Source organism: Artemia franciscana, chromosome 12 (genome assembly GCF_032884065.1).
Source record: "Artemia franciscana chromosome 12, ASM3288406v1, whole genome shotgun sequence".
In the NCBI taxonomy this organism is placed as follows: Eukaryota; Metazoa; Arthropoda; class Branchiopoda; order Anostraca; family Artemiidae; genus Artemia; species Artemia franciscana.
Genome location: NC_088874.1, coordinates 12,833,077 through 12,857,631, shown reverse-complemented (window position 1 = coordinate 12,857,631; position 24,555 = coordinate 12,833,077). Strand labels below are relative to the sequence as shown.

The 24,555-nt window shown below is 34.8% G+C and overlaps 1 protein-coding gene across 10 annotated transcripts in view; it reads left to right on the top strand.

The window, feature by feature from the left end:
- LOC136033704 (titin-like) overlaps nucleotides 1-24,555 on the top strand; it is a 369,666-nt gene that overhangs the window by 49,908 nt on the left and 295,203 nt on the right. For all 10 annotated transcript variants that reach the window (XM_065714570.1, XM_065714567.1, XM_065714566.1 and 7 more), the window contains exons 6-11: nucleotides 58-285; nucleotides 2,432-2,576; nucleotides 9,743-9,860; nucleotides 14,630-16,380; nucleotides 17,907-18,123; nucleotides 20,501-20,868. In XM_065714570.1, the coding sequence (XP_065570642.1) occupies nucleotides 58-285; nucleotides 2,432-2,576; nucleotides 9,743-9,860; nucleotides 14,630-16,380; nucleotides 17,907-18,123; nucleotides 20,501-20,868 (2,827 nt within the window). The remainder of the gene's footprint in view (nucleotides 1-57; nucleotides 286-2,431; nucleotides 2,577-9,742; nucleotides 9,861-14,629; nucleotides 16,381-17,906; nucleotides 18,124-20,500; nucleotides 20,869-24,555) is intronic.

Here is a 24,555-nt window from a genome sequence, read left to right as displayed (position 1 = left end):
CAATACTAGCCATTAGCACAAAATAGGCTTTAATTTTGTCTTATTTGTATTTTTTAGGATTTCAAGGTTGACACGTTTGAATATAGACTTCTAAGAGAAGTAGAATTTAGAGAACAAGTGACAAGACTTCGACCAGGGGACGCTCGTGAAGAAACAGAAGAAATTGAGCAAATGCCTGGACCAATCACAGCACCCACTATTACTCAGAAGCCAAGAAATTCCAAAGTTCTCGAAGGGTCAGATGGAATTTTTACTGTCAAAATCAGTGGAAATCCAAAACCCAAAGTAAGTTTGTACGGTTTTACTTCAAAGAAATACAAAAAAACTAGACTTAATCGCGTCAGCGGTACCTTGATTAGTTCTAGAATTCCATCCCCCAAATTGAGGTTCAGTTAAGTTTGTAGCCGTAATTATAATTTGGAGAAGTCCAAGTCATTTTGAGATGCAATATGTTGTTTTCGAAGGATTCGGGTGTGGGGCTTCAAAAAATCAGAATCGTAAAAAAAATTCACGAGCTTTGGCATGATTATAAAATAAGAATGAGAATATACGAAGAAAGAAACTGTTAATACTATTAGTTCAGAAATTCTCCGTTTAATCAAAGTGAAGTTAACAATAGTTTCACTAAAACTATGGGGATCAAACATTTGGAAAACAGCTAAATAATTTAGTTTTAAAATATATATAAATGTATTGAATTAATACAGGTAAAAACAGGATACACTTCGTAGTTCCCCCAGACATCCATTGTCGATAAAGAATTGGTATTCCATAAATGGTACTTCTAACTTAAAACCTATTGCTCAAAAGGAATATGTTAATTTGTTTCATAGCCACAAATAATTAACAATCACTATGAGTGGGAAGTTGATTTGAGTATTGAACGAATGTAGAATCAAAACTTGTGATCGACATGAGTTATTTTAAAACCTGTAACATTACCTTTTTGTATCACACCCATGCACGTTTTAGAATTTGCGCTTCATTTTTGATTACACTTCAGAATAAAAATATGAAGTCAATAATATAATATTTTAAATAGTTTTTGTTTTGAATGATACCAAAAAATCTGTACAAAAGGATACCACTTAGAAGCCGCAACTAAAAATACCTTTTAATTATCACAAGTATATGACATGTTAATGGTCTATTGAAACACGAAACACTCGTTGTGGGAGCAATCGGCTCAATATACAAAGTACTGGTCATTTTGAGCTGTATGATATTAGACGAAAACAGAACATACATTTCTTAGAAATTTTACTTGAAACATGGAAAGAAATGTTAAACGCATTAGTAAAATAAATGCTAGTACAATGTTAGATTTGATATTTATTGTTCAAGAATTTTTTTGTTCAAGAATATTTTAGGTTTGATAAATGTTAAGCGTTTCTATTTTTTTTGGTTCAACACAAGATTTTATCCGATCTTCTGAGCAACTTGCTTTGAATATTCCAGTTGAACACAAAAGTCTCAGCAGAAACTTCGTACAAGCGGGATGAAACACGTTTTTTTTAAAATATTTTCTGAAAATGTCTTTTAAGTCACTATACTATACGACGCAAAATCATATGGTAACTAGTCAACTCGTCTTGCTGGAATGTTAACTTTACAGGTACAATCGAAAATATTCTATATTTTCAATAATTGCTGACATTCGCTGTTATTAAAAGAAGAACGAGTTGCTCCTGTGCACAGTGTTGTTATAAATACGCGTAGATAAAATGTTAAGCTTCAAAAAGTTCAATAATAAAGTAAATTGCCTGAAAAGAGTAATTAAAAATACACTTTAGCAATTGAAATTATATCCCTACTCGTCTAGTTGAAAAGATTCGTCAATAGAATGCTAATTTTATAAGTTCTCAGAAGTTCGGATGAAATAAAAACGTGTTGAACTAAATAACTCGGAACAAATAATATATATCCCATCTAAGATAAAATTCATGAAAAATACATAGCAACTTGATTAGAAGGTTCCAATGAACAGAAGGATCTTAGCTGAAACGTACAAGTGGGAAAACACTGAAAACACGTTTTTGTTTTCATTTTCAAATGAAAACGTGTTTTCGTTTTATTTCATTTTCCAGACATTTTCCTAGAATATCTAAATGGAAAACGTCTATACCCTCTAGCAATCAAAACTACATCCAACTCATCTAGTTGAAAAGCTTCGCTGCTAGAATGCTGAAAATGCAGCAAGGGTGCATCCATGATTTTTGTTCAAAGGGGGGGGGGGTATATTTTTTCAGGAGGATTTACCAAAAACTTTAAAATACTCATCAAAAATCTGTTTATATACACTTCCGTTACGTTTTTAGGAGTCCGACAAAAGTTTCGGATAGGGGGGGGGGGGCTAAACCCCATAACCTACCCTTGATACTGCGTTGATTTGCAGATTAAATTGGTACTATATAATTTTATTCTACTTAAGGTAACTTGGTTTAAAAACGGAATCCGGCTCAAAGCATCTCAGCGCCATCTTATAAGCAATAATAATCAGACAGCAACACTGAAGATTAGACTTGTTGTTCCAGAAGATTCCGGTCATTACACGATGCTTGCTGAAAATCCAACAGGTATTCATCTGATTTTTTATTGCCTCGTTTAACAAATTTGCCCTTCTTTAGGATTGCTCAAATTTGGTGTATAGAAAAACATTAAAAAGAAACATGCACAATTCAGATATAAATGGACTGTAAACTTTATACACAATTTTGATTTAAAAAGAATTTAATTTTTCCTCGTTAGGAAATTATTGTTTGAAAATCAAAACGGGGGAACATAGAGAAGAAGGAAAGATAGAATAAAAGTAAGAAAAGAAAGAAAAATAAAATTAAAGCTCCTAATGCCTCTAAAGAAAACTTAAGGGCAGGGGCAATATGTACGCTGTCTCCCCGCACTGTCACCTACTTTCTGAATGATATTTCGGTAAGTTAAGGCATATTTTGACACCTCATTTTATGGCAAAAAACAGATTTCAGATAAGTCACTCAAATAATGTATTAAGTGAGATGAGTTAATTTAAATTGCTAAGTAGCTCGCTAGTAGATTGGAATAGAGAAGGAGCGTGTATTGCTGTGTCAACCTCTGGTGGCTTGGTGCTCCAGTGAGCTGTTAGTAGTAGTATTACTATTCATCGACCTTTTGTTTAGCACTTAAACTTTAAAATCCCAAGCATCGTATCTTCTGAAAAGTTTGTTGGATTTGTCGCTAATATTAAGATTTGATTATGGGCTGGTAGGGTCAGTTGGGGCATGGGGCATATTACCCTTAAATTTTTCTACCACCGTCACCCCCTAGGTTTTGAAAATGCTTTTTTAATGTATTCTTATTGAAAACTGTCTTTTTTGGTATTTTCATTGAAAAAAAATTCCCCCCCCCTTCTAGGTATTAATAATACACCCCCCCCCCTAGATTCAGTTAGATACATTTTCGATCTTTTGGAAATTTATGTTACTCTTTTCTGCTATGCATTATATAGTACTTCGTGTATCTCGGAAACAAGTCAACAAAGATGACCAATAGCAGAAGAGAACGGAGGCTAAATTTTCAAGTTAGAATAGCATAGCTTTTGACACTAAATAATTACTTTTGTCAAAGATGTCAACTCAATGTACATAATCATGTGAAAGATGATAAATTCTTCTCCTGGGCTATTTGAACTGCTTATGTGAGAAATTCGAATTGTTTCATAAAGGAAGTTGACGTAAAGTCAATAAGCTAAAATTCTCGTTCTTGTCGCCGCACATCTCAAAGAGACTTTAAAAATTATATTTTTCAAGCGATAAAGAACGGCGCAACCTTATATTTGTTTTGTATATGATATAAACATGTGAAATTTTAGCCCAACCGTACCTTCGCCATTGTGTATGTGGGCGTTTTAATTGACAACAAGCTATACACGAATAATAAAATAGGTTTTTTTTACAGGCCACCAGGTTTCGGACCTGTTGTTAAAAAGGGTTCTGACTATGTCTTCACTTTATGGGAAATTATTAATTTTTGAACTTAGTTAGAACAAGTTATAAACAATAACATTCGTCAAACTATCTTGTATTTTCCTTATTCTTTATTTAGTATTTTAAAGGTGGTAGCCAACCACCTTTCTATCGATCCCTTATGTATCTCTCCCCTCATCGTTAATAATTTGTACGGTTGTTACATAATATTATTAAGTTTTCGTATAATTTTCTTCATTTTATATATTTTATTGATTTACAACTTGTGTCAAAATATGCTACCCTCCTCTCTCTTATCAACCAAATTTTATGCGCTTGTACTTGTGAGTTACACTGTCTTTATTCATGATAATCAAAAAGCATATTTTTTATGTCAAAGGGTTAAGCTTGGCCGTCATTGTGAATTGCGGACTTTAAGAATTAATTAGTCTACCACAGAGTGTGTTTCTTGTAAAAGTAGAGGCAGAAGAAAGATTACAGGCCAGATTTGCAAAATTTCGCTGTCAGATTTTGCCGTAAGCTATGAGTCGTGCTATTCTGGATTCACGCTGTCTTAGAATAGAAAAGTGGATTGAATACGGCGTCTATCCATTTTTCTATATCTAATGCTGGAAATCCCGGGTCAGTGGCCCCCGAATTTCTTCGAAAGAAAACTTCGCTCTTCATACCCCCCCCCCCCAAAAAAAAAACAACTAACGATTCGTGTTTCAGTTTAACGTCCGCATATTTACAGATGTTAATTTTTGGGGAGGTTTCGGAAATCTCAGTTTTCTTTCATGGAAACTTGGGAAACACCAAAGAAAAACTCGGGGAAAGCGGAAGCACTCTACGCTTTTAACAAGTCATGTCTTAAGTGACTACACTGTTAAGTTGTTCCAAAATAATCAGTAAAAACTTTATAATAGTTAAAGCAAAAGAAACCGCATATAACAATCATTAGAATTAAGTTGAATGAAACTTGTCTTTTATGCATGCGTGAAGCTCACGGAAGTATTATTTTGTTTGGGCATCGGCGTGGAAAGTCAATATTTTATGGTAAAGATTTGTGGTCGTCTTAAACCTACTGCTTTTAAAGGAGTTATTAAAATGATAAATTGATTTTGGAAGACTTTTCGAGTCTATTGGACAAAAAATTTGCGAAATTCTCTTTTTTGTGACAGAAACGCGTTTTGAGCATTTTAATAATAATTTTTACGAGCGCCAAATTCCCAGACATTCATGATAAAAAAAATATATAACATCACCTGTAATTATAATTGTAATTTAATTGATGGTTGTAATTGTTCAATTAGTATGTTATGACTCCTTGGAGCCTTCGACTCCTTGCACTGGCTGTTACAAAAACCCTATCAGTTTAATCCCCTCCTTCTGAGTACAGTTCTGCCTGCACCCGTCCCAGGGGGGCTAAGTACTACAGTGCCTCTCTATTTTTCTCTCCTCAAAAGAGATATATGTATATATATATATATATCTATCTATATATATAAAAATAAGTTGTCTGTCTGTCTGTGGATGTGTGGATCAGGTGAGGTCACCTGAAAAAACTGGATCAGGTGACGTCAAAACTGAAAAAACTAAAAAAAGGCAAAAACTACAAAAAAAACTAAAAACTAATAAAAAAAATAAAAAAGCTAAAAAACTAAAAAAAACTAAAAAAAAGGCAAAAACTACAAAAAAAACTAAAAACTAATAAAAAAGCTAAAAAACTAAAAAAACTAAAAAAAAGGCAAAAACTACAAAAAAAACTAAAAACTAATAAAAAAAATAAAAAAGCTAAAAAACTAAAAAAACTAAAAAAGGTAAAAAACTAAAAAAACTAAAAACTAAAAAAAAACTAAAAAAAAGGAAAAAACTGAAAAATAAGCTAAAATAAAGGTAAAAACCAATAAAAAACTAAAAAAAAAACTGAAAAAACTAAAAAAAGGCAAAAACTACAAAAAAAACTAAAAACTAATAAAAAAAGTAAAAAAGCTAAAAAACTAAAAAAACTAAAAAAACTAAAAAAAGGTAAAAAACTAAAAAAAATAAAAAATAAAAAAAAACTAAAAAAAAGGAAAAAACTGAAAAATAAGCTAAAATAAAGGTAAAAACCAATAAAAAACTAAAAAGAAAAAAAGGAAAAAACTAAAAAAAATTTTCATCTAAAAAACTAAAAAAAACTAAAAAAGGTAAAAACTAAAAGAACTAAAAAAGAAAAAAAATAAATGACGACACTCAAAGAGAAAGCGACCAGGACAAAAGGAATGTTCGATTAGCAATCAACAAAGCAACGGGACACAGGGAGTATAAATGACGACCAGGACATAAGTAAAAAAAAAAAAACTATCTATATATATAAAAATAAGTTGTCTGTGGATCTGTGGATCGTGGATCAGGTGACGTCACCTGAAAAAACTGGATCAGGTGACGTCAAAACTGAAAAAACTAAAAAAAGGCAAAAACTACAAAAAAAACTAAAAACTAATAAAAAAATAAAAAAGCTAAAAAACTAAAAAAAACTAAAAAAAGGCAAAAACTACAAAAAAAACTAAAAACTAATAAAAAAGCTAAAAAACTAAAAAAACTAAAAAAAAGGCAAAAACTACAAAAAAACTAAAAACTAATAAAAAAAATAAAAAAGCTAAAAAACTAAAAAAACTAAAAAAACTAAAAAAAGGTAAAAAGCTAAAAAAACTAAAAACTAAAAAAAACTAAAAAAAAGGAAAAAACTGAAAAATAAGCTAAAATAAAGGTAAAAACCAATAAAAAACTAAAAAAAACTAAAAAAACTAAAAAAAGGCAAAAACTACAAAAAAACTAAAAACTAATAAAAAAAAGTAAAAAAGCTAAAAAACTAAAAAAAACTAAAAAAACTAAAAAAAGGTAAAAAACTAAAAAAAATAAAAAATAAAAAAAAAATAAAAAAAAAAGGAAAAAACTAAAAACTAAAAAAAAGGGAAAAAACTGAAAAATAAGCTAACATAAAGGTAAAAACCAATAAAAAACTAAAAAGAAAAAAAGGAGAAAACTAAAAAAAATTTTCATCTAAAAAACTAAAAAAAACTAAAAAAGGTAAAAACTAAAAGAACTAAAAAAGAAAAAAATAAATGACGACACTCAAAGAGAAAGCGACCAGGACAAAAGGAATGTTCGATTAGCAATCAACAAAGCACCGGGACACAGGGAGTATAAATGACGACCAGGACATAAGTAAAAAAAAAAATTAACAAAACTAAAAAGAAGGTAAAAACTACAAAAAAACTAAAAAGAAAAAAAAACTAAAAACTAATAAAAAAACTAAAAAATCTAAAAATCTAAATAAACTAAAAAGAGCTAAAAAAGAAAAAAAAGGGAAAAAAATAAAGGAGAAAAACAAAACTAAAAAACGAATGTATATACAGACCGGGACACCGGGATACAAATGACGACCGGGACACAGGGAATATAAATGACGACCGGGACACAGGGACACAACTACAACGGGGACACCGGGGGAAACAGGGGGATGTAAATGACGACCGGGACAGGGAATGGTCGATTAGCAATCACCATCAACAAAGCTCAAGGGCAATCATTAGAATCATGAGGTATAGATCTGAATACAGATTGTTTTCCCATGGACCATTATAACTCAATCCATCCAAAACTTCCCTCTTTACACCCTCCTAAGAAGTTCTAGTTTCCTTTGTTCTTTCTTGCGACATCTTCCCATCTCATTCAGTTAAGACCGCTTTTCGTTTGGCCCTAGAAGGATGGCCGTCAAGGACGATCTTTGGACGATCGTCTTTCCTTTTTGCAAATGATTTTGAAAAAAAAAACAAAAGAATAGTTTGTACAACCACACAGACTCTACTTTTAAGAGCAAATTTTTTAATGTCATGTTCTATTTTGCCCAAGGAAAGGGCAAGAATTCTCCATTCTAGCACAATAGAAGACTGCATTTGAGTAACGTTCGTATAACACGAGGCTTTTTTATTAATAAAAGAAAAAAAAGACCTCAGCATCCACCAGAATTTTTTTGTAGCCCCTCTTCTCTGTTGGAAACCTTACTGCCAAGTGGTAATAATCCTAATCAGAAAACTTTTTCCTGCATGTTATTAAAGGGTATTAATTTTGTATGCTATAAAATTAGCGTCAGCCACTGACAAATTCTTTTCTAATGTGAAATATTTTATTGATAGGAAGACTCATTGTTTTTCAAAATTTATTTATTTTGAGCTAGGAAATGTTCATATTTTTAACGTAATTGTTTAATTACGTTATTATTATTTTAATACAATTATTGTTTAATTAATTAATTGTTCAACGGAATTGGATCTCCATTCAAAATATCATCAAAATACTTTTTGGCTTGCTGATGTAGAATAGTGCAAGTAATGAAACAGGCGAAACATTCCGGGTTTTTCATTAGTTAAAAGGCTTATCGCCTAAATCCATGCCATTTTTGTGGGCTTTATTACGTCATTTATTTCGAGTTGTCCAGGTAATTCAATTACTGCCCGAGTACAAATTAGCTGATTTCTTAAGATTGTATACTTCGTTTTCGAGTTGATTCGTGATACTGTTATTGTTCATTTTGCTCATTTTTCGGGTAGGATTTGTAAAACAGACTTAGTTTGGATAGTATACTATCTTCTGATAGTTTTTGTTTAAAGGATTTATTTTGCCTTTCTTATGTAAGTCTTGAATTTAGGAACTTTATTTAATTTAAGTCAAATTACGAATAACATTACTGCAAATAAAATTAAATTTCTAAGAATCGCAATTCTGGCTTGTCGTTCTCCTTTGGGTTTCTAAAACTGTTTTTTCTCGTCAGTTTCCAAATCATTGGCGTCAATTTTCTAAAACGTGCGGGCTGGGGGGGGGGGGAGAGATATTTTTATAATTTGTTTTTAATTAAAATACGAAAAAAGGTATTTTTCGAATCTAAGAAAAGAGGGGCCTTTTCAAAATACTTTGTATTCGTTTTATAAAGATACAAAAAAGTGCTTGCCTAAATCTAGAAGTAAAATTGTCCTTTTGCCCCCCCCCCCCCCAATTGCCATCCCCGTTTTAAGTGCATCTTAGTTTTTTTTCCTGTGGGATCGTTATGGGCATCGTTGTTTTGAAGTGGAACGTCCTTGGAGAGAGAATATTTCCACGCACTTTGCCGACTTCCCAAAGTTACCTCTTCAATCCGACTTTTCACAAAGTTTAAAGGAAAGCCATTAAGTGGCTATTTGGGAGGCTTATCTTATTGACATTGTGAAATTTCCACAAGGTCTTCATTTATGGAAAAACTAAATATTTTTACCAAATTTTCTCAACAAGTTTTCTGACCCAAGCCGGGATTTTCTTTGATATCCAAAGGTCACTGTGCACAAGTAGTCATTTACATCATATCACTCATCTTTCTAAATAATCTTTCTATTAATCATCTTTCTAAATTTTTAAGAATTTAAGTTGAAATTTTAATTCAGAGTCAATTTAAATGAAAAGCTAAATTTTGTTCAATGGAATTTGTAATTGAATTGCTATTAATTTTAGACACATTTTTTTTTCATCGTAGACTGTTACGCCTTGGCCCAGTACACACCCACAATTACAGGGGTAGTGGTGTAGATGGGCTATTTTATTTCCCCTTGGTATACCAAAATATATAAAAAGTACAAGGAACTCGATCAGACTTTGATCAAAAAGTTTCATTATGTTTCTTAAGTTTCTATGCCCTATGTATCCAGGGTACATATCCATATGAGTCCTAGTCATTAGTCGCTGATATTTTTTTGATTATTCGTCATTTGTTTGATTTTTCTTTTAATTAGGTTGTGTCGTTTCGTCAGCATGCTTGGCAGTTGAGCCCATAGGAAATCAGGACGAGATGCAATTCAAAACGATCGAAAGAACTATCGAAAATGGCACTGCTAATGGTTACTCACCTCGGTAAGTTTTCCCTGATATAGAATCCTTTGTGTACATATCTATTTCACCTTCTCAAACTCAGTTAATCCTCATAAATAAAAAAGTCAAACAAACAATTTACCATTAACGGCCACTCTTAAGACAAAATTTATTTTTGAAAGGCTACAATTTGTCCAGATATGACAAAAAGCTTATATACAAATTTCACCTTGAAATCTATAACTAAACCTGGGAATATAGTAAAGGTTCAACGCAATCTGCTGGATCGTTTGCCCAAACAGCAGCAACTTTGAAACAATCTCTTAAGGAACCTCACTGATAAATTCAGGGAAAAAACAGATACGGACATTGGTCTTTTCAGCATCAAAGTCCTTACCAGAGAACATAGGAAACTTTTATTTCTTTTTTTTTAACCTACCCCAAAGTATCTTTTAGCCTACCCAAAATGTCCTTTAGCCTACCCGCGTGCTTGTTTTTTTCAAGTACTTCAAATATAGGGGAGGCCAAGGAAAGAAGAATTCTGTCATCAGAAAATCTACGAGCTTAAATTCAGCTAGTCTTCTTAACTTGCCAGGATATCTTAAAGCTAACCATGATCTACTTTGTGTAGACTGAAGCTTGAATTGAGAAAATTCTTGAAAGTAAAAGCAGACAATTTCAGCTATTAGCCTATCAGATAACAAAAATTCACTGTCACTACACAGTACACTATCAGTAATAATTACCTTACCTTAGATCTTCCTGTGCCTCCAGAGGCACCCAAGGCGTCTAAGATCTCAAGTCGTCTCTGTAACTGGCACCACTCTGGTTATAGGGAGGCATGAAGTTGGCGCAGGTCGTTCTTGAAGGTACGATGGAGTGTGTTTTTGGGTCGTCCTCTGCGGCGGGTTCCTTTGGGTTTCCAATAGAATGCTTGCTTGGGGAGTCTGGAGTCGTCCATGCGTAGTACGTGACCTAGGTAGCTCCATCTGCGTCTTCGTATGGTTTCAGTGAGGGATGGCTTGCCATTGATGTTCCTTATATGTGCTTTTTTGACTTTCTGGGTCCAGTGAATATCAAGCAGCCTCCGGAGACAAGTGTTCTCAAAGGACTGGATTCTCCTCTCTTGGTCTTGGTTGAGATGCCAAGTTTCCGATGCGTAGAGGAGGACAGACAGGATGTTACTGTTGAACAGGCGGAGTTTGAGCTGGAGAGAGATAGTACTCGATCTCCATACTTTATGAAGCCTGTTGAAGGTGCTGTTAGCCTGGCCAATTCGGCCAATGACATCTTTGGCTGTGGATCCTGTATTTTCGATGGTGCTGCCAAGTTCTTTGAAGTTGACTACCTGCTCTACATCGTTGTCGCCACATTTTGTTTTCGTAGGTGAGTCGCTTGTCGCCATTCCTTTGGTTTTACTGGGATTAACATTAAGCTTGAATCCATCTGCTTTTTGTTGATTATTCGAGAGTGATTCCTGACGTCGTATTTTGCAGGTTTCGAATATTGCAATTTCATCATCAAAATATTGTTCGCTGAGCAGGCGATCATTTAGGCGTAGCCCAGTTGAATCAGCGCTCCACAATATATAGTGGATGACCAATGCAAACAGTAGTGGTGATAAGACACAGCCTTTTTTCACCCTGGAGAGGATTGTGAATTTACGTGACTTCCCCCTGAGGTCCTCACACAGCTGGTTGTATCATCGTTCATGACCATAATGAGCTTAACTGTGATGTCAGGGTTACCGTAATGACGGAGAAGCTTCCAAAGTGACTGGTGATCCAAAGAGTTGAAGACCTTTTCGAAATCTATGAAGATCATATATAGCTTGTTCCTCATTCACAGCTCTCCTCTGTGAGCATTCGGAAGGTGAAAATTAGGTCGGTACAGGAGCGGTTTGGGCGAAAGCCGTATTGTGCGTCGCGAAGATATTCGTCTTGGTGGCGTTGAATACGGGCTAGAATAATGTGGAACTGCAGTTTACTAAGAATGGAAAGTAGGCTAATACCATGCCAGTTATTGCACAGGGTGGCGTGACCCTTCTTAAACAGCTTTACGAGCGTGCTGTGGCGCCAGTCTGAGGGTAAATTAGCTGTTGACAGATGATTTTGAAGAAGTCTTTCCAATAGGAAACATGAGTGTCCATAGAGCATTTCAGCATCTCTGCTGTGATGCGGTCGTCTCCTGGTGACCTCCTATTTTTAAGCTTTTTGACTGTCTTCAATATTGCGTCTTCGGTAGGAGGCTCGGTGGTGATATCCAGCAGTATCCCTGAGGTTTCGGGGACAAAAATTGGCTCTTCTGGACGTGGCTTGTTGAGGATGTTGTCAAAGTATTTCGTCCATATCTCCTTCTTCTCTTTGGACCCGGTTATCAGCACGCCATTCTCATCCTTCACCGGACCGTCACTGGCTTTCTTCTTCCCGATGACGTCGTTCGTGATCTTGTAATCCGACCTGCTGTCACCATTCTTTTCAGCTTTTCTGGCCTTTGCTTCGTAGGAGTGGTGTTTATCTTCACGCGCACTCTTCTTAACAGATTTGTCGATCAGTCTGTAAGTACTGTTTCTGTATCTATTCTGTATCTTTACCGTATCTAGCTCGTGTCGTGGGACGAGAGGAGCTGTAGTTTGTCGATTCTCCTTTCTTCTATCAGATTCCAGTTGCGGTCTAGTAGCCACTGGTCCTTAGGTTTCTTGCGGTACCCGAGGGTCTTTTGTGGTGATTCGTTATAGATGTTCTTTATTTGTCCCCATATCACTTCTTGATCGTCTTCGAAAGAGAGAGCTTCGAACTAGTTGCTGAGTTCAATGACGAATTACTGCCTAATCGTTTGCTTTTGGAGCTTTTCCGAATCGTATTGAGGTTCCGGATATGAAACCTTTTTCTCGATCCTCCTGGGTTTAATGAAGAATTTGATGATTAGTAGGTTGTGGTCTGATCCAACGTCGACGCCTCTGTATGGTCTCATATCTTGTATACTTGAGCAGAACTCGCGGCTAACAAGGCAGTGGTTGATCTGGTTTCTGACTGAACCGTCAGGGGAGGTCCATGTATACTTGTGAGGAAAGGCTACCACCTATCGCCAGGTCATTTGCTGTAGCGAAGTCAATCATCGTAATCCCGTTTGTCGTTTCGCACATTCATGCCGTGTCAACCGAGTGCCTGTGGAAAAGACGATTCATAGTTTCCAACGACGGCATTAAGATCTCTGAGAATACATGTTATATTATGTTTCGGAATGCTGTTTACTACTGACTGTAGAAAGCACAGTTGTTTTTTAATCCCTATTTTTTTTAGGAGCAGGTGAGAGGGAACACATAAATGTATTAAAAATTTGTTTATGTGCATTTGTTACGTTTTCAGACAAAAATTTTGGGGGAGGTTTCAAACCCGGTAGCACTCCCTGGATTCGACATTTCCTCCCATATTAAATCGACCAATGCTAACCTCTTACAAGTCTCCCATTCTTTTTGGACCTTACTAAAGTAAAACCCTTACTAATAAAAGTTTTGGTAATATTACGTTGAGAAACTTGACCTGACTCGGCGTTCTTTCGGCAGAAGGTACATAATCGGCTATACAGCTCTTCTGCATCAATTTTGTCTGTCAGGTAGGCCTAAATGAATATAAAGTATTTGTTCGTTATGTAAGGTGTAATCTGCCTACATTGAAAATACAGGGAGATCGATAAAAATAGCAATAGTTGCTGGCCTTGACGAGTTGCTGGCTATTTTGATATGGGCTTAGGACTACATTATACAATTTTTGAAGAAATATAGGAAAGAGGGAACGGAGAAAAAACTATTTTTTAAAATAATATTGAGTTAATGGTCTAGTTCGTACTATGTTCATAAAACCAGTAATTGCAGCACAAAACGCAAATTCCAAACAATATATTAAACAAAATATAAAACAATCCTTGTTAATTGTTGTTAATTGTTATTGTTGTTAATTGTTGTTAATTTAATTGTAAAATAAGTAAGTAGCTTTCTAAATAATAAATATCTTATGTGCATTTGCTTCATTTCTTAACTGATTAAGTAGTGTCTGGGTTACTTCTAAATTGCACTAAGTTAAGATATGCTTTTATCCAAATGACACCCCCCTCTGCTACTACATTGAAATAGCATAGCTAAATCGCTTTTTAACATTCGTTTTTTCTGTCATTATACTATGTTATAATTTTTCACTTGTGTGCATTTGATTTTATAATATGTAATTTGTAGATATTTCCTCTCTATACTATTGTATATAGACTTTTTTTGCATATAGACTTTTGTCGAAATGATTACAAACAATAGCTGCAATCGGATTTTGGAAAAAATTATCATTTCTGTGTGTTTTTCATAATATTAGGGATGATCTAACATTAATCTTCAGAAGGATTCATTATTCATACGTGACATGCGGTGGTTGGCTCATGTCATCTATGCAGGGACTGGCTATCCTGCTTGTAGAGCTTCATCGTAAAATTTACCTCAAGGTAACGGCTCCCAGACCATATTAAGACTCCCATCTTGGGGAGGACAAGAGTAATGGCGTTAGATGTCACTCTTCTTATGAAGTAATATCTCTCAAAATTTTTTTTGTTGGTAAGAGCTAATTTCCTTTATTTAGCTTGGATTGCATGTAGATATCATCAAGCAAATGTTAATTCCCTAGACGTAGTCCATCCCCCCCCCCAAGAAAAAAACACTTAGTAAAGTATATAGTAATTGAGCTGAACCTATTGGATTTACCATTCTTAGTTATATTGTTGCTGTTGAATATTTTTTTAATGCATATCTGATTGTCATTTTTTTTTAGACAACAAAACCAGTCGGAACCAATATATGAAAATACAGACCAAGGGAAATCTTTGGGGCCTCAGTTTGTCAAGATGCCATCAGATGTAACCGTATCCGAAGGCAAGCTTGTGCGTCTTGATTGTCGAGTCACTGGACGACCTTATCCAGATGTCACATGGTACCTTAATGGTCAACAAATTCTCGATGACGTTACTCACAAGATTTTGGTAAATGAAGCGGGAAGCCATGCGCTAATGATCACACGAGCTAGTCCATTGGACACAGGCATTATTACTTGTGCGGCTAAAAATAAAGGTGGAGAGACATCTTTCCAAATAAATTTGAATGTCATTGAAAAAGAGCAACTTGTAGCCCCTAAATTCGTCGAACGCTTCCAGACCATCCATGTCAAAGAAGGTGAACCAGTCACACTCTCTGCTAGGGCAGTTGGTACGCCTACACCCAAGTTGACATGGCAGAAAGATGGTGTTTTGATTCAACCAGGCCAAGAAACATTTGTTAGCAGTGACAATAATGGATCCTCTGCATTGGAAATTCCAGTTGCTCGATTGGCTGATTCAGCTTGGTATCAGTGCACAGCTACAAATGTTGCTGGTTCAGCTGCAACTAGAGCCAGACTCTTCGTCCAAGCTGAAAAAGCACAAAACCAGCCAATAAGGAAGTTAACTTTGCCCAAACCCACAAAAGTCATTGAGCCTCCTCTAGAGCCAGAGCCTGAAGTAGTCTATCTTAGACATGTGGAAAGGGCTAGAGCACATCAGCCAAGGCAAGAAGAAGAACAAGTATCTGAACCTCCTATGTTTGTTGTACCTCTTAAAGATATAAGCACGTTTGAGGGTGATAGAGCTGTCTTTGAAGCTAAAATCACACCAGTTGGAGATTCTACCTTAAGAGTGGAATGGTATGTTGATGGGAAACCCCTCGCCGCATCCTCGAGGGTAAACACTATTAATCGCTTTGGATATATTTCACTTACGGTAATCAGCTTAGTCCGTGAAGACAAAGGTATTTATACCTGTAGAATTATAAATGATACTGGATATGCTGATTCTTCTGCCAGTCTCAATGTGAGCCCCAAGCCACAAATTGAAAGTAGTCCTCAGCACCCAGAGAGCATTGAGCATATCACAATGCTAGAAGACTATGCAAAATATCAAAGAACAGAATCTGTCGATGAAACTGCAAAGCAAGCTCCAGAATTTGTTAAGGAACTGCGTCAAATGGGCGATTTACCTGAAGGCTCTTATGCTCACTTCGAAGCTCAAATTTTGCCAGTTAGTGATTCGTTTATGCGAATTGAGTGGTTTAAAGATGGAAAGCCTATTACTGCCAGCTCTAGAGTCAATACTATTTATAATTTTGGCTATGTTGCTCTTAATATAATGTACCTACGCTCTGAAGATGCAGGAACTTACACCGTAAGAGCAACAAACCGACTCGGTGAAGCTTTATCCCAAACAACCCTAAGAGTTGTTGCTCGCAGCGGTGTCACTGGGGATTTGGGCATCCCTGAGCAAGAGCGTTACATTGAGCGCATTCAGGAATTAGAAGCATACCAGATGCAACAAAATCAGAAACAATATTTTGAATCAGTTGAGACAACTACTGCTCCAGAATTTAAGACTCCTATTAAGGATCAAATTGACATTCGTGAAGGAGGTTTTGCTCATTTTGAGGCGAGACTGGAACCGATCGGTGACACAACCATGAAAGTGGAATGGTTGAAAGATGGCAAACCTGTTGAAGCAAGTAAGTACTTTGAAGACTTAATTTTGACTTAGTTGTATCTGAAGGTCGTAATTGATAATTTTGCAAGGTTTTTTTTTTACCTCTTACTTCCCAAGCTTGCTCTTTTATAACTTGTTATAAGTAAGTTAATTAATCTAAGTAAAAAATTTAAAAAGTTAATAATTTTTTTTACTTTAAGTATCTATGCCACCCCCCCCCCAAAAAAAAAACGGGAAAAGTACTATCCTGTTGTGAAGAAAATTCCAGTGTTGAGCTTAAAGCGGTATAACGTCGATGTGATACCTTTCCATTTTTGTGTCTATTGCTTTAAATATTATCAAAAATAATTTTGTAGACAGGTAAAAGTTTTATGGACAAGTTGGACTTTAATTCACATAGTATTACAGTGGTTAAGTCTACGGGGGCTGATCCTGTTCCTTTTCCTCCATCTTTTATTTAAGCATTTTTTGTCTCTATATTTTAAGCCTAGAAAGCTAATTATATTGTCTCAGATTAAATATTAGAGAAATCTCGTGTTTCATCAAATAGTCTACAAGATCTGTGCGGCATGATTTAAACTTTAATTATTTAAGCTAAATATTATTGCTGTTCTCTGCCATTTTAAAGGTAAATTCGGCTCTAATTGATATTGTAGTTGTTTATTTCTAATTAGGCTATATAGCCATCATTTGCATTGTGGTAAAAGAAGACTTGTTACTAAGAGAAAAGAAAAAGAATTTTCAAAGGTTTAAACATACTAGTAACAATTTTTGAATGGGTATCGAATTCCAGTCGAATTTAAAACGAAGCCAAAGTAAATTTAAATTTAATAAAAGATGTAAAGGTAGAAAAAATGGAACCAAAAACCACATTAATAATAAAAATCAGTAAGTACCTCATGATCCATTTAATTTCATTTTCGTAGAAATTGTCCGTAACTAAAATTCCCCGAGCGTGAACCTGGTGTAATAGCTCTACCACAGTTTATGCGTTTTGTCTTTGTGGACTTCTGACGTTATTGAGACTTAGGAACTTTTTGTAGAGTTACAGGTAGGTCTCGATAAGTAGTCATCTCGAAACTGCTTAAAAATTTATCATGAAACAAGTCAAACCCTGAATATGATTTATAGTTCTTGTTTATTCCCTGTTCTAGCAGTCATTCATAATTCTCACACGTATTAAATAAATTTTGAGTATTTTTTCACTCCTTAAAATAAATTGTCCAAACAGCCAAATGCTTACTTCGCTCTTATCTTTCTAACTTAATTAATGCTGCTCTGTAAATGCCTTCAATTTAATATAAATTTCATTCTTTGTTATGAATTTTTTTTTAAGTAATTACTTACTAGCTAATAATCAAGTAATTCATAACTTTCCCCTTCCCATCTTTGATTTGGAAAAATTCCTTAAGGTTACAATTTTTCTGTTTTTTGAGACTGCGCTATCTGCAATTGAGCCCCATCCCTAAATAATTTTATTTCCTTCTACACTTCGACTAAAATCCTATGTGTGTTTCTCCTATGTTTAATAAATTGTTTTTCTTTAAGGTTCTCGTATCACCTCGTTTTTCAATTTCGGGTACGTTGCTTTGACAATAAAATCCATAACAGTTTTGGACCGAGGTGTATACACTTGCCGAGCTAGAAACTCAAAAGGTGAGGCCCAAGTGAGTGCCAACCTCACTGTCATCAGCAAGAAAGACATTATTATGGAGTCACAACATCCAGGTGGACTTGAGAAAATCCAATATTTGGAAGATTCTAGGTAAGTGTCTTTCTTTTATTATTAAAGTACAAAAGATAATGAAAATAGAATCTATTGTTTGAATTGGTTAAGTGAAAACCAATACGATACATACTTTAGTAAATCTGGAAAACCGGGAATTCAATTTTAAATAAAAAATAATTGTTGATGCTGTTAGGCACACTTAATGTGGCTGAAGGGCATAGGGTTGCGAGTCCAGTGTGCCATCCATTCGGCTAGGGTAATAGTTTTGAAATAACGAAAAAAAAACTCTTAGAAAATAGCGGTTTTCGGGTATGAGTTGACCTAAGATGGGTGCAAGGCAGGGCTGTATCCAGGATTTTTATTCAGAGGGTTTATACAAACAAAACTTCAAAAAACTCATCAAAATTTGTTTATGTGCATTTTTCTTACGTTTTTACGAGTCAGACAAACATTCCCCCTCCCCTTTGATACGGCCTTGGTTCAGGGGGTAAAAAATGTTTTATTTTGATGTCCTAGGTACTTTAACCATGCGAAAGTATTTAGGCACAAGTTAGAGCGATTACCTAAGAAAACAGGTTATGAAATATTATTATTTTCAGTTCGAAGTCCTTTTCCTGTTTTAAAGGTGAAGTGATTTTGATAAAAAATATTGTCAATAAAAATTGGCTAGTAAATTTTAGTAATTGAAATATTGTAAGCTTAAAATCATTCATATTTTTGAGTAGTGGCTCCTATTGATGTTATCGCTTACAGCAACAATTTTTAGCCAAAAATGGACTCAGCAGAAAATGTTTAATAGGATAATTGAAAAAAAACATTAAAAAAATATATTTTATGATCTGTACTGTGAAATACCAAGTTGTTTATTCTGATTATCATAATTTACCAAATTACCGTGATAACCTTGGTTAAGAAGATATTGATTCTCTGTAATTAAAAAAGATTCTATGCCCAAAGCTTTACCAGGTTTTATTTACTTATGCTTTATTCTTTAATATACATTAAATAGAGAACACACAATGGGCTGAGGAAAGAACGTAAATAAGGTCTCTCTATGGCTTGAAGAAACTACCACCTAAATACTTGAAATTGGAACTTATAATTAAGGATACTGATGTAGTACATTTCCGGGTTATTACCATTTAAAGTTTTTATTTTAAAATGTTGTGTTAAATCATGTTTTCGCGAATTCTTTGTTAGAAACTTATGTTATTAAACAATTTGTTTTTACGAGTTAACGCAAATTTCTATCGGATAGATTAACTATTTATATAAATTCCAGTTGTATCACAATCGTGTGGTGTTATACACCGGGTGCTTGAAGCAAACCTACTAAACAAACTTTTAATTGTCTCATTGTAGAGTGGGTTTCATTTCAATTGTGACCTGTGCTTAGGCTATAGTGTGTTTGTTTGTAGTTTATAACAAAAGTGAGTAAGCTGTTTGTGTTTTATAACTTTAAGCATTTAAGAAAATGTTTTTGTTAATAGCTTTGGAGGTTTGGCTAAAAGGCTGAGGAAGGGGAGACAAAATCCTACAAACAGCAAAGGTTATAACCTGTAGATATTACTGAAAAAAATGACCAGTGAGTGAGAAACAAAAATGCAGGAGCACCACCCGAGTGAATCAAAATATGAAGCTATGGTAACAACCCTACGAAGCCATATTTCGTAAGGGCTGAAGGCCCAAGCCAGTTTGTTAGGACTAAAGGCTCTCAGATAAAAATCTTGTAAAGTCAGCTTCAAGACAACTTTGGGGTTGGCCAATAGTTGGTTGTCAATGACAATTAGGAAGTTGGAAATAGTCCATGATGGATTGATGTGAAAGATAAGAATTGTCAAGTTCTATCCATTTTAATGTAGAAATTAGGTTCTTTTTTGTTTAGATAAGGAGGTATTAACAGCAGGATTTTCTCTCTTGTAACCATAAGAGCTAGAAGGAAAAGCTGCCATATACAAGGCACTATCCAGGTGTTTGAATTCCTCCCCACCCGATATTTTTGTCCGACTCGTAAAAACGTAACCAAAAATGCATATAAACAAATTTTTTGTTCTTTTTTTTCAGATTTTTTTTTGTAAACCCCTCCTCAAGAAGAAATTGATACTTCTCTCCAAACAAAAATCATGAATTCGCCCTTGACTACATACATTGAATTCTTATTACTGCTGTTTATTGGAATAATATGTTGAAACTAAATAGACGGAAGACAACGTCTTTGAATGTCACTGAAACAAGTATTTATTTTGGTAGACGGTTATTCCCTATAAGATTTGGGAGTTTCAAGGACAGACCTTTAAAGATTCAAACAGTCATGATAACCTACTTTAGGACTGTCTAGGTCACAATTAATAAGTTGAAATGTGAAAAGAAATGAACGGATTAATGAGCAGAACCTGTATATTTTATTTTTCAGCCGTCTTGGTCGTTCGGTTCTAGAAGAAACAACAGTCACCATCGCACCACGCTTCATTGGTGGCATTAAAGGTACAACCAAAATCCTCGAAGGCCAGCGGGCCCATTTTGAAGCTCGTCTTGAGCCAGTCAATGACAACTCAATGACTGTTGAATGGTACTTCAACGGTAAGGTTATAATGCAAGCATCCAGAATTTCAATGTTTTATGACTTTGGATATGTTGCCCTTGATATTAGTGATGTTCGCCTTGAAGACGCTGGCACATACACTGTTCTTGCGAGAAATAGTCTTGGGGAAGTTCAACTGACCACACAGATGGAAGTAGAAGGGCGTAGTGTCGTGGACTATTCAAGCATGCATCATTCAGGTGCGTTCATGAACAATTTAATCCTTATTTTGTTCTCATATAGAAATTTTATTTCTTTCTAATGTTTTATTTGAAGTATCAAGAAACAACAACAAAGAAATAAAACATCCTTGTAATTTTGCATTAAGGCAGACTTTGTGCGGAAAATCAATTTGTAACTTTGAGAATTTTTAAAGATGAGCTTTAAGGCCATCAAAAATAAAGTCTTTTCAAAACTGCATGGTACACCTTTGAAATCGTCATTTTTGGAAACTCAAAGATGGAGGCTTAAGTTCCCCCACTTTGAACAACAATAAATGTCGTATTCTTGTAGGAGTAACACTAATGCACCTCAATTTTTTCTCGTCTCTCATTGAAAATGGGAGGTGCTTGTGAGACTTCGTCTGAAATATAAATTAGTATTTGTTACTAAAATGCTTTTCTACTATTTTTCGTCGGAGAATTTTTTTCCTTTTAGATTATAAATAGCATAAAAACAATAACTATTGACTTATTAACCTGTAACCTATAAGTATCAAACAGTTCGTGGTAACGAACTGTAGTAAGGAGCGATCCGGCTCAATAGTAACCAAAACTCTAAAAAATTGAATTTTGATATCAATAGCTACATCAAAAGAATCGCATTTTAATGCTGATTTTAAATATATAAGTTTCATCAAGTTTAGTCTTAGCCATCAAAAGTTACGAGCCTGAGAAAATTTGCTTTATTTAGGAAAATAGGGGGAAACACCCCCTAAAAGTCGTAGGATCTTGACGAAAATGAAACCATCAGATTCAGCGTATCAGAGAACCCTACTGTAGAAGTTTCAAGCTCCTATCTACAAAAATGTGGAATTTTGCATTTTTTGCCCGAAGACAAATCACGGGTGCGTGTTTATTTGTTTGTTTGTTTTTTTTTTTTTTTTTTCCCAGGGGTCATCGTATCGACCAAGTGGTCCTAGAATGTCGCAAGAGGGCTCATTCTAACGGAAATGAATAGTTCTAGTGCCCTTTTTAAGTGACCAAAAAAATTGGAGGGCATCTAGGCCCCCTCCCACGCTCATTTTTTTCCCAAAGTCAACGGATCAAAATTTTGAGATAGCCATTTTGTTTAGCATAGTCGAAAATCATAATAACTATGTTTTTGGGGATGACTTACTCCCCCACAGTCCCTGGGGGAGGGGTTGCAAGTTACAAACTTCAACCAGTCTTTACATATAATAATGGTTATTGGAAAGTGTACAGACGTTTTCAGGGGGATTTTTTTGGTTTTGGGGGTAGGGTTGAGGGAGGGGGCTATGTGGGAGGATCTTTCCTTGGAGAAATATGCCATGGGGGAAAAAAATCAATGAAAAGGGCGCAGGACGAATCTGGTCACGTTAGAAAAAAACGTCAAATTAAGAGCTTAATATACAATGCTGGGTGTTCGGAGCCTCTCTATTATGGAGTATAATTTGAAAATAACACAACTATACGAGCGATAAAACATATATACCACAACCATAACTACTGCTAAGAGATAACACAACTATAAAGCGAAAACAGGTGAAAACTAACGGGAAAATAAACGAACTAAGAGGTGGAAGGGGCCCAGAGAAAAACTATAATCCTTTTTCAATTTTGAGCCTAACTTCCGCAAAGGAGTAATAATGTCAGAAGCCCCGAAATACCGAATTATTTTCTTTTCAAACAGTTCGTGGTAAGGAACTGTAGTAAGGGGCGACCCGGCTCAATAGTAAACGAAACTCTAAAAAACGGAATTTGGATACTAAAAGATACATCAAAAGATTCGAATTTTTACGCTGATTCTAAATATTAAGTTTCAATTAATTTAGTCTTTGTCATCAAAAGTTACGAGCCTGAGAAAATTTGCCCTATTTTGGAAAAAAGGGGGAAACATCCATTAAAAGTCATAGAATCTTAACGAAAATCACACTATCGCATTCGGTATATCAGAGAACTCTATAGCAAAAATTTCAAGCTCCTATCTAAAAAATGTGGAATTTTGTATTTTTTGCCAGAAGACAAATCACGGGTGCGTGTTTATTTATTTGTTTTTTTTTTTTTTTTTTTTTTTCCCAGGGGTCATCTTATCGACCAAGTGGTCCTAGGATGTCGCGAGAGGGCTCATTCTAACGGAAAGGAAAAGTTCTAGTGCCCTTTTTAAGTGACCGAAAAATTGGAGGGCAAATAGGCCCCCTCCCATGCTATTTTTTTTCCAAAAGTCAACAGATTAAAATTTTAAGATAGCCATTTTGTTCAGCATAGTCGAAAACCATAATTACTATGTCTTTGGGAATGACTTACTCCCCCACAATCCCTGAGGGAGGGGCTGCAAGTTACAAACTTTGACCAGTGTTTACATATAGCAATGGTTATTGGGAAGTGTACAGACGTTTTCATGGGGATTTTTTGGTTTGGGGGGTGGGGTTGATGGGAGAGGGCTTTGTGGGAGGATCTTTCCTTTGAGGAATATGTCACGGGGGAAGAAAAATTCAATGAAAAGGGCGCAGGATTTTCTAGCATTACTATAAAAAAAACAGTGAAAAAATAAACATGAAAACGTTTTTTCAAATGAAAGTAAGGAATAGCATTGAAATTTAAAACGAACAGAGATTATTACGCATATGAGGGGTTCTAAAAATACTTTAGAATAAAGAGCGAGGTATTTAGGAGGAGATAGATACCTCGCTCTTGATGCTAAAATATTTTTAGTGATTTCAACTATTTATTCTACGGCCTTTTTGATTCAGGGGTCATTCTTAAAGAATTGGGACAAAACTTACGATTTAGTGTAAAGAGCGAGGTATTAACGAGGGTACAAACCCCCTCGTACACATAATAAAAATATAAGAATATAAAAGTTTGTTACGTAAGTTAATTCTTAAGTTACGTATATTTTTTACTAATAAAAACGTTCGTTGAATATTAAAAGTTCTAGTAGCCTTTTTAAGTAACCGAAAAATTGGAGGGCAGCAAGGCCTCCTTCCCCACCCCTTATTTCTCAAAATCGTCTGATCAAAACTAAGAGAAAGCCATTTAGCCAAAAAAAATTAATATACTAATTTCATTTCAATAATTTATGTGCGGAGAGCCAAAATCAAACATGCATTAATTCAAAAACGTTCAGAAATTAAATAAAAAAAACTAGTTTTTTTAACTGAAAGTAAGGAGCGACATTAAAACTTAAAACGAACAGAAATTACTCCGTATATGAAATGGGTTGTCCCCTCTGCAGTCCCACGCTCTTTACGCTAAAGTTTTTCATTGTTTTAAAAAGTAGAATTGTGGCAAAGAGTCAAACTTTAGCGTAAAGAGCGTGGGACTGCAGAGGGGACAACCCATTTCATATACGGAGTAATTTCTGTTCGTTTTAAGTTTTAATGTCGCTCCTTACTTTCAGTTAAAAAAACTAGTTTTTTTTATTTAATAGAACAAAAGCGGTCCTTATATTAAACTTAATTTCTTTAATTTGTGCCATTTTGCCCTTGAAAATGATGATTATTTCATCGCTTGTATAATCAATGATTTAATATTGAATACTTGGTGATTTCTAAGTAAAACACAGAGAAATTGCTGATCTAAAAGTCAGTAAAGAATTATGTAATTTTGAGCAAGTTATTAATTAGACACATATTAAGTGTCAACGTAAAAAACAATGTTAAATCAATTAAATCTACCAAAACAATTATATTGGTTTACAATCTC